At 38.2% G+C, this 10,870-nt stretch overlaps 1 protein-coding gene and 1 pseudogene across 1 annotated transcript in view; both read right to left on the bottom strand.

The window, feature by feature from the left end:
- The window catches only part of HEATR5A (HEAT repeat containing 5A), a 151,049-nt gene that overhangs the window by 76,321 nt on the left and 63,858 nt on the right, over positions 1 to 10,870 (bottom strand). The window contains exons 13-15 of the mRNA XM_045287650.1: positions 7,554 to 7,663; positions 2,615 to 2,778; positions 2,355 to 2,530 (exon numbers count right to left, since the gene is read on the bottom strand). Coding sequence (XP_045143585.1) covers positions 2,355 to 2,530; positions 2,615 to 2,778; positions 7,554 to 7,663 — 450 coding nt within the window. The remainder of the gene's footprint in view (positions 1 to 2,354; positions 2,531 to 2,614; positions 2,779 to 7,553; positions 7,664 to 10,870) is intronic.
- On the bottom strand, positions 4,548 to 6,961 carry LOC123521435 (annotated as a pseudogene).

Here is a 10,870-nt window from a genome sequence, read left to right as displayed (position 1 = left end):
CTCTATAAATGCCCTTTGCCTCTCAGCTCTTTCCTCTATTTCCCTTATGTGAGCTGGAAATTCATAACCTGGGGATTACTTATAATATATAAATAAAATTTTAAAACATTCATTTCTTATTTCAAGATTAAGCAGGCTTGTTATATTAGAAAGAAAAATAAAATTTATCCCTGGGGGATGGACAAAAGAAAAGTGGGTGAAGGGAGATGTTGGACAGTGTAACACATGACAAAATAATAGTAATTTATAAATTATCAAGGGATCATGATGGGGGGTGGCAGAGAGAGAGGGGAAAAATGAGGAACTGACACCACGGGCTCAGGTAGAAAGCAAATGTCTTGAGAATGATGATGGCAACAAATGTTCAAATGTGCTTGACACACAATGGATGTATGTATGGACTGTGATAAGAGTTGTGCCCCCAATAAAATGATTAGAAACAAAACAAAAACAAAATATACATATAACCCTCTAGAAAGAACCACCATTGACATAAATTCACTCTAGTCTTTTATACCCCAGGCATTTGGGTTTCATTTTTATAAACCTGGGAAATATTGCATACATTTTGTTAGTAACCTGTTTTGTTTGTTTTATGCAACATTATTAGAAAGTTTCTCATCATATTAACTATTATACTAAAACAAGTTGGGCTGCTAACCTGAAGGTCAACAGTCTGAGAGGCTTCTACTGCGTTAAGAAGTCACAGTCTCAGAAACACACAGGGCAGCTGCCCTGTCCATATCGGGTCACTGCAAGTTGGCATCAACTTGATAGCAGTGAGTTTCATTTGAGTTTGGGGTGGTGCAAAGTTATTCTTCTTTGAATACTCCAGACCATTGTGATTTTCCTCTCACCTTTCAGTGTAAAACACTCATTATAATTTAGTCATATAGTATATCGTTTTTAAGCATAACTATAACTTAGTTATAATATACACAGGGAGCTATAGGCTACCACAAATTCTGAATAAAAATCCACGTGAACTATCCTAAGACATGCACAAAAGGTGGTACTGCTAAGAGGAAGTCTTCATGAAAGAGGTTAAGGTCACTTCTCTAACTGGCATCCTCTGGAAGACACCAATAGCTGCTCTGTGGGACAAAGATGGGGCTTTCTATACAGTCTAAAATATACAGTCTCGGAAATATACAGCCACAGTCACAGGGGGCTTCTACCCTGTTTTATAGAGCTGCTGTGAGTGGACATCAACTCGATGGCAGTGAGTTTGGCTTTTTGGATGATCTGGTCCAATGCATTATGGTCAGTTTGAGATAAAGAGGGGTGAAGAGTAAGAGACAGGGTAGAAGAAAGAAAGAGAGAAGCATGAATGAACAAAGAAGGAATGATCTTGAATAAAATTAATTTGTAAACTGTGAGCCAAAATAGCCTATTTAATTTCTCAGGTAGTAACAAAGTTTCCTGGTAGTGAATATGAGTACGTTCATGTTGGGGAAAGCTTTATCTTCCAATACTAATTAGAACTCTGTCATTTTTAATGAGATTGTTATCAATTTTTGGTTTCTCAAAGCCAAAGTTCATTTTGAGTTAATTGATAAAATTATTATTTTGAAATCCTTGAGTTTCAGGCTAATACCCGACATATAAAGGCTCCATAAAGCCTCAAAGGGAATACAGTCTGGAAAACCTACTATAAGCAGAATTCCAACATGTCTTTGTAACAACAGCTCAAAAAACCAAACAACGCTCTCTTATCATCACTGATTTTTTTCTTATGAATTTTCAGTTGGATAAGAGAATCACGGGCAAACAGGCAAAGTAGCGTATCCACAACCATGCATAGTGACTGTAGCTATTTAACAATAACTTATTATGAAATAGTAGCCAGGTGATTCAATAGGAACCTTTGGCTCTCTTTCAAGGAGTCCCGATTTTGTAATGACTAAAGGATCAGCTGCTGACTGAAGGCCAGTAGTTCAAATACATTTCAGAGTTCTCTGGGAGAAAAGACCTAGCTTTATGCTCCTGTGCAGGTCATAGCCTAGGAAACCCTAAAAGGGCAGTTCTACGCTGCCTTACAAGGTTACTACGAGATGTAATCAACTAGAGGTACACAACATCTCACCTTCAACTTTTACTTATAAGAAATCTTAGCTGTTAAACATTTTGAGAATGATATGGCAACAACTGCATAAATGTGCTTGACACAATAGATGGATGTATGGATTCTAAGAGTTGTACGAGCCCCCAATAAAAAAATTAAAAAAAAAAAAAAAAGAAATCTTAGCTGTCAATGAGCCTGGCATTCTTCAGACCCATCAATTCTCATGATGCATTCAATGACCCAATTACTTTTTTAATTTCAGGATAAGTGAATTATTGAAGATGTTTACCTTTGAGTTTCTCCCACACGAGCACATGCAACCCCAAAGAGCTTGGCTGCAGAACTAATAACTGATAGCATTGGAGGTAGGGGTTTAGGCACTGAATCTCCTTCTACATTTTTCTCATATATAGAGTAAGGGTCATACTCAAGACTTCCACAAGCAACACCATTACCCAGCAGGAGCTAAAAAAAAAAAAAGTCATATCAGACTTTTAGATCACTGTTGACAGACTAAGTCTACCCAACAATTATCAAAAATGACTTTACCTGTTCTTCAATAAATCTATGGTCAGTCTCTTGTAGCAAGGGACTCAATATTAAGAGATCATCCTGATGACATAGGGGTGGAAGTAAAAATGTGGATGCTGCCACCTGGATGTCAGGGCTAGTCAAGTCAGCAGCTAGTTCTTTGAGTATAGTACCCAGGTTTCCTGTTAAATAGGAGAAAATGTTAAATTAGCAATTTAGTACTAGCAGTTATCAGATTAGTGTATGGGTTAAACAAACAAACAAACAGGCTTTGATCCACACATTGGTCAACTTTAATATTATCAAAGGCAAAGATTTTATTTCTCCTACCTGAGAACTAAAATGAATGGTTCAATTGTGTGCTTCCGTCTACAAGGTTGACTATGAATGGCTACTGAAAAGACATTTCAGTAGTCATTGTGCGTCTAATGCCTAATGAATAGAGACAAGTGGAACACCTGAGACTACAGCACTTAGATACCCTTCAAATGTGGAATGGAACTCACCCCAAGGGATCACTCTGCAGTCAAACAAAGGATGGGCCTACAAACATATGGGTGGAACACATTCCCCAGAAGCTAACCACTTGAGACCAAAAGGGCAACATTTGCCACCAAACAAAGCTCAGGAGGCAGGAAGGGGCAGGAAAGGAGCATGAATAAACATGGAGAATGCAGGGAGAAAATAGAAGAGTTCTCTTATGGCAATTAATGTTATGAAATTATATGAATATAAATTGTTCACTGGAAAATGGATTTTCATCTGATAGGCAAGGATCTGCACCAGTAAGAATTGATACAGGCAAATTTCCCCTGTAAACAGAGCTCAATTACAAAATCAATCTGTACAAAGTAATAACTCCTGGACTGCAGCGTGCAGTTGAATTAATTTGCATAAACTACTCATATCAACAGTATCTTAAGTTCTACGTCACTGGAAAAATTGATGCTATCAATAAAGTAACCTTATACTCCAAAGGATGAATGATCAAGTTTTTCTTTTTTGTTTCTTTGTTTTTCTGCCTTTTGTTTGGTTTGTTCTTGTGTATTTTTTTGTCATAATATGACCGCCAAAATAAACCAGAATCGTTCATAACTAATGGACAAGCAGGTGGAGTTTGGCTTACTACTTCACTCTAGCCCCAACCCAAGAACAATAAGCTCTTATACCATGGCCCTGCCTGATAATGGCTTTCATGAAATGATCACTGAAGATAAGGGTGCTACAGCAAAGTGTGGTGAAGGGTTCATGAGGAAGGGAGGGTGAGAGAGGGAAGGAAAAAATGAGGAGCTGATACCAAGAGCTCAAGCAGAAAACAAATATTTTGAGAATGATGGCGGCAACAAATTTACAAATGTACTTGACACAATGGATGGATGTATGGCTTGTGATAAGAGTTGTACGAGCCCCCAAGAAAATGATACATATATTTTATTTTTCCACTTTTTTATTCCGTAAATACCTAGTTACAAGTTGCACAAATATAAAATAAAGGCAGAGGAGGGTGTAGGGGAGACTTCTGTTATATGTGTGGGTTGGTGGGGGTCCGGGAAGGAGTTGGGAATGAGACCAGTCCTCTCCCTCCACAGTCTTGGTCAAGGACCAATGGCCCCTACAGCGGGGCTCTGAGGGAGAGGTGGATGAAGACCAGGAGGCTCCTGCATCTAGAGCTTACCTCCACAGACCGTTCCTTCTTTGTGTGGCGGGGGAGGGATGGTGAGGTAGAGCAGCAAAATGAAAAATCAAGTTAGCGGACACATCATGGTAAGGGACATACAGAAGTAGGTACAAGGGTCTGTGCACGTTCGCCCTGAGGCCCCCCAGGGAGTGGTGGGGGCCGGCTTTAATTAATATTAAATTGGGGGTGGGAGTTGGAGAGGGGCAAGTTCTCTCAGGGGACGATATCCCAGCCTCTCGCGGTTGTACAGGAGAGGCTGGGGACCCAGGGCCTTCACCAGTCATAGCGGCGGGACTGTTGGGAGGGGGAGTCCTCGGGTCCCTGTATAGCCAGGCGGGGAGGCCCCTCAGTCCTTTGTCCCCCGCCCCCTGATGACTCATATTGTCGGAATTCAAGAGGGCGCTGCTGCTGGAATCCAGAGGTCTCTCTCTGCCACTCATCGAAGGCTGCGGCCTCTCATCCAGGTTGATGTAGTCCTGCCGCTCCTCCTGGTCCCCTGTGCGGTGGTTTTGGGAGCGCTGGAGAATGTGAGCCCTGCCTCGGATGTGGTACCCAATGGACATCTGCTCCAGGCCACTGTCCGAGTCCCGGACAGTCCTCCGCGTCTCCCGGATCCCGCCTGGTGCCGAGCATCTCTGAGTCTCTTGGTAGACTTTGGGAGCATCATCCCCGGTATTGGAGTAGGAGATGACCGTGGAGGAGGAGAAGATCTGGCAGTTGCCTGCAGTGGTCATATGTTCCATGTTCCCAATCATGTCATTCATCATCCCAAACATGTCCATGAAGCCACTGGACATTTCCAGCATCCCAAAGGGGGAGATAGACCATCTGCATCCTGCGGCTGGCAGGCCTGGTCCCTGGCATGTTGCCATCTGTGATGCTGAGGAAGGGGCTATATCCAAAGCCCCCTGACAACATCCAGCTCATATGCTGGCGGTGAATGGCAAAGGGGTCCATCAGGAACATGGGATCCTCCGGCTCAGCGTCCCTCATGAAGTAGAATAGAACATCCTGGTCTCAGCTCCAGGGCACTTCACGCTCCACTGCTGGTCTTCAGCGGGGCTTTTTTGTTGTTGGTGGGTTGATTTTATTGTTTTTAATTTCTCCGCCCCTCCCGCCCTTTAAAGAATCAAGAATTCTTCGAAATGGGAAGAGGGTGGGAATGCCTTTGAAAAAGCCAACACTGGGCAGTGCATGCGGCTGTGCTTGTCCACGGTAGCGCACGGCCTGGCCCCATCCTTTTTTTGAAAATGATTTTTTTTTTTAAAAGACAGGAAAGAAATAAAATCTCAAAATTGTTTCAGAATAGACTTTTAAACTATATAAAGCAAATGGAAGAGATGACTATATTAAACAAATGGAAAAATGATGACTTAAAAGGGTAGCTCGGGACGACAAAATAAAGTAATATAATGAAACATGTAAAGACTTAAGAGTTAGAAAACCGAAAAGAAAGAACATTTCTCAAGAATGTCTGAAAGAACTGCAGAAAAATTTCAAGCATTAGGTTACAATATGGAAAGCTTGAGCAAAATACTAATGCATAAAAAAAAAAAGATAGAAGGAATACATTAGTGACTATGCCAAAAAGAATTAGTATACTTCATTTGTTTCAGGAGGTAGCATTTGATCAAGAACATTTGATCATGGTATTGAAGGAAGAAGTCCAAATGGTATTAAAGGCACTGAAAAAAACCAAAACTTCAGGTATTAATGAAATGCCCATTGAAAACGTTCGAACAAACATGCAATGTTGGATGTGCTCACACGTCTATGTCAAGAAATTAGGGATGTCTGGCTTCCTGATCATACAAGATTCATGTTCCTGCTTATTCCAAAGATGAACTAAGAAAGGGTAGATTTCATCAAAGCATACCACTAATATCACATTCAATATAATTTAAAATGATGACAGCAGTATATAACCAGGGAATTGCCAGAAATTCATGCTGGATACAAAGCATCTGACTTGAGAGCTATCACTGTTGATGTTACATGGATCTCAGCTGAAAGCAGAAAATACCAGAAATATGTTAACCAGAGCTTTACTTACTATGGCAAAGGCATTCAACTATCTGTATCATAGCAAATTATGAAAACCATTACAAAGAATGGGAATTCCAGAACTTTTAATTATGTTCATGTGTTGTATGGTTTAGTCAGGAAAGATTTGTAACAGAGTTGTAACCTTTAATCATACTTAGTCAATCTGTATGCTGAGCAAATAATCTGAGAAACTGGATTTGAATATTTGAAGAATGTAGAATCATGATTGGAGAATGGCTTATTAATAATTTGTGATACGCACATGACACAACCTTGCCAAGAAGACATGAAATGCTTAATGAAGAAGATAAAAAGCTATACAATCTTCTGTATGGATAACCCTTAAACATACAGAAAACAAAAAGCCTCACAACTCAAATCAATAAGCAACATCATGATAAAGAGAAAAAATTAAAGTGGTCAAGGATTTCATTTCTCTTGGATAGTCAAAGCTCACAGTGGTTCTCAACATGTGGGTTACGACCCCTTTAGGGGTCAAATGACCCTTTCATAGAGGCTGCCTAAGACCATCAGAAAACATATATTTTTGATAGTCTTGGGAACTGAGACCACCGCTCCTCTAACTGTCGCCAGGCGGGTACACCCACATACGAGCACCCAGCGTGAAAACTGTTACCCATGTTATACCATGCTTCAAGGCAAAATTTCATTTATTTGTCATTGGAAATAAATATTTTACAATATATAATTACATATTGTTTTTGTAATTATTCACTATGCTTTAATTATGCTTAATTTGTAACAATGAAAATATATCCTGCATATCAGATATTTACATGATGATTCATAGCAGTAGCAAAATTACAGCTATGAAGTAGCAACGAAAATAATTTTATGGTTGGGGGTCACCACACACGAGGAACTGTATTAAAGGGTTGTAGCATTAGGAAGGTTGAGAACCACTGTCATAGAAGCAGTAGTTAAGAAATCAAGCGATATTTGCATTAAACATCATTCCCCCCCCCCCACAGTAAACAAAGAAATTATCTTCCCAGAAGAGAGAAAAGAAAGGAAGCAGGGTGAAAAGAGAAGTGTTTTATTTACTATGAAACTTTGAACACAGGGATTACTTGGGAAACATTTCCCAAACCTAGTGAAAACAAAGTACTAAATAACTTCCATATAATTTCATAAAGTATTCAGTGAATGTCAATTGCTTTTTCGCCACTATACTAGCTAAAACAGTAAAACAATTTAGTATAAAGCACATACCTTCATATGTTTCAGGAGGTAATAAAATCAATAGTTCATATAGTCTCTGTCTATAAACTATTGATGGTGTTTTCAAAGGACTTCCATATGTTTTTAGAATTGAAGTAAGCCTTAAAATAAAAGAAAATATCAATCTTAAATTGGTTAAGTTATATAACAATGTACAAATTATTAACAGGATGAATATAAAATATAAATTAGCTATACATATATTAGTGAACATTTGCGAGTGCTACTTTTACTATTAAAGAAAATAAAAAAATTTTAATTAAAAAGGTATTAGTATTCAAAAAATAAAGTATGAGATTACAAGTGTCACAGTCAGAAATAATCCTAATTTTTCTAACATTCTCCATTAAAAATAAACAAATATTAAAAACCCTGTAAACTATATTCAGCTTACATTCCTAAGGTCACAGAATATTTAGAAATGAACACTTACTGTCAAAATTTATAACTTCATATTTATAAAATCAATATCCATTTATTATGTAGAAAAGCAATCAGCCAAACAAACCAAAATACTGCCTGCCATAGTGCTGTTTCTGACTCATAGTGACCCTTTAGGTCAGGGTAGAACTGCTTCTTAGGGTTTCTGGGACTGTAAATCTTTACAGAAAGAGACAGCTTCATTTTTTTTTGTGGGAGTAGCTACTGGATTTGAATGAAGCTCTTGAGGTTAGGAGCCCACTGCCTAACCCTCAGTGCCAACAAGATTCCTAAAACTAAAATAAGATGACAATATATGCAATGGAAAACCCAAGTATTGTTAAAGACTAGAAGGCACCATCAAATAATAAGACTCACCAACATATGAAAATCATAAAACAATTTTCCCTTAAAGCATAAATTGTCAAGGTTTTCTTAAAATTTCCACTAAAAAAAAATCTCATCTCTTTCTCCTTTCTCTCCGTTAACTTTCAAGGATTCTTACGTCTACTTTCTTTATTGGGGTTAAGATAGCAGTCCTTCTAGAGGTGAAATGAGGCAGTTAGAACCTTTCCTACATGGCTGCTGTAAGTAGGAAATAATTTGATAGCAGTGGATTTGGTTTGGTTTATTCCTCTAACAAGTATTTATTGAAAACCTACTTTTTGCAAGCCACTATGCTATCAACTAGGCTATGGTTTCCATCTATTTTAGCAATAGAGAAATTACCGTATATATTCAAGTATAAGCCGACCTATTAACCGAGGCACCTCATTTTACCACAAAAACAGCATTAAAAATGTGCAGGAAAAACTCGGCTTGTACTCGAGTATATACGGTAAACGGAACTGCTTTTAGTCTGCTAATGGAGTAAATTCTATGGCCTCTAAGAAAGTCTAACATTTACTCTTTTGCATGTTCTAGAAAATTATTCCTTGCTATTTTATGATGTCGGGTCTCTTTTCTTTTCATCTTGAAAGATAACATATAGAAGATTTAAGAATAAATCCACTGCATTTTTGTGTTTCTCTAAAATCAAATGCAAAAAATCATAGGTAACATAATTTTATCATTTAAATCAGTTCTCAACCTGTGGGTCGCGACCCCTTTGGGGGCCGAACAACCCTTTCACAGGGGTCGCCCGATTCACAACAGTAGCAAAATTACAGTTATGAAGTAGCAACGAAAATAATTTTATGGTTGGGGGTCACCACAACATGAGGAACTGTATTCAAGGGTCGTGGTATTAGGAAGGTTGAGAACCACTGATTTAGATGCTAAGAAATTACAAACTCTATATTTCAAAACTTTGTAATTCATTCAGTTTAAATTCATTAAAACTCTGATCAAAGGGATGTATATTTTTTTCCAAAAGAAAGTAACTTGAACAGAACAAAGGGATTTGTGTGGGTGTAGCACCAAAACATCCCTGGAGGTTTCTGTTTGCATTAGGAGGGCAGATTAGGGTCTCTGAAGGACTTTCCTGTTATTCAGATGCTATATAAAAGATACTTTGCATTACTTGACACGGAGAGATTTTTCTAAAGTCAACCTTTCCCTATCCCAATAAAACCAAGCAAACAAACAAAAACATAAAATAAGAAACAAGAAACAAAATGAAATCAGAGTGGGAACCATTACCAACACAAGTATTTGAAATCTAGTTTGCATCCCTGACAAGGCAGAGGTGGCAAAGGGAGAAAGGAGCGGTTCCTGGAGGAATCTACAGTGGTCCAAAGTCTTGGCAGAGGCAAAAGCATATCATATTAGACTCAGCTGACAAACAATGATTGAACTGAAGAAATAACCCAGAATACAGCAAGGAGGGAAGGAAAATAATATGAAAAGATGAAAGACAAAAGATGAAAGACAAAATGAAAGTCTAAAACTTGTCTATTCAAAGCCTGAGAAGGAATATGACAAGAGCCCGAAGAGGCAGTATATGAAGATGTTAGCAGCCAATTATTCACAAACACTCTAAGCAGAAAACCAACAAAGTGGAAATCAAGCAGAATGTAAAAAAAAAAAAAAAGCCACATATTCCCTGTTAAAAGGCAGAGACTGTTAAATTCAATTTTAAATATCCAAAAATGTGCAGTTTAAAAGAGATATGTCTCTGGATGTCTACCTATAAAAGATAGGTGGGTACACAATTCAGAGGTGAAAACAACGGGACCAATGGTTCCGCGGGGTACATGGGAGAAGGGGAGGTGGAAGAAAGGAAGGGGTGGTTAACCAACCCAGGAACAAGGGAACAATAAGTCAACTAAAATCAATGGAGAAAATGGCATAGGATACCTAGTGGGCCTTAATCAAGGGCAATGTAACTGCAAGAAATTACTAAGACCGAACATGATAGTGGAACGAGAGGAAAGTAAAAGGGAATAGAGGAAAGAACTAGGAAGTAAAGGACATTTATAGAGGTCTAAATACAGGCATGTACATATGTAAATATATTTACATATAATGATAGGGAAATAGATCTATGTACTTATATCTATATGTTAAGAATTAAGGAAAAAAAAAAAGAATTAAGGTAGCAGATGGACATTGGGCCTTGACTCAAGTACTCCCTTAACACAAGAACATTTTGCTCTACCCTGTTTCCCCGAAAATAAGACAGTGTCTCGTATATTAATTTTTGCTCCCAAAGATGCACTAGGTCTTATTTTCAGGGGATGTCTTATTTTTCCATGAAGAACAACACGGTACATATTTATTGTTGAACAACATGAAAAGGAAATTTATTACCTGTATACGGTACAGTAGTAGTTGTCATCACAAACCAGCATAAGGTCTTATTTTCAGGGGATGTCTTATTTTTCCATGAAGAACAACATGGTACATATTTATTGTTGAACAACATGAAAAGGAAATTTATTACCTGT

The sequence above is a fragment of the Echinops telfairi genome, unplaced genomic scaffold (genome assembly GCF_000313985.2).
Source record: "Echinops telfairi isolate 266 unplaced genomic scaffold, ASM31398v2 ScPeMD7_18;HRSCAF=68, whole genome shotgun sequence".
Taxonomy (NCBI): domain Eukaryota; kingdom Metazoa; phylum Chordata; class Mammalia; order Afrosoricida; family Tenrecidae; genus Echinops; species Echinops telfairi.
Note: the sequence above shows the minus strand (reverse complement) of the source record. Positions and strands in the feature narration are given on the sequence as shown.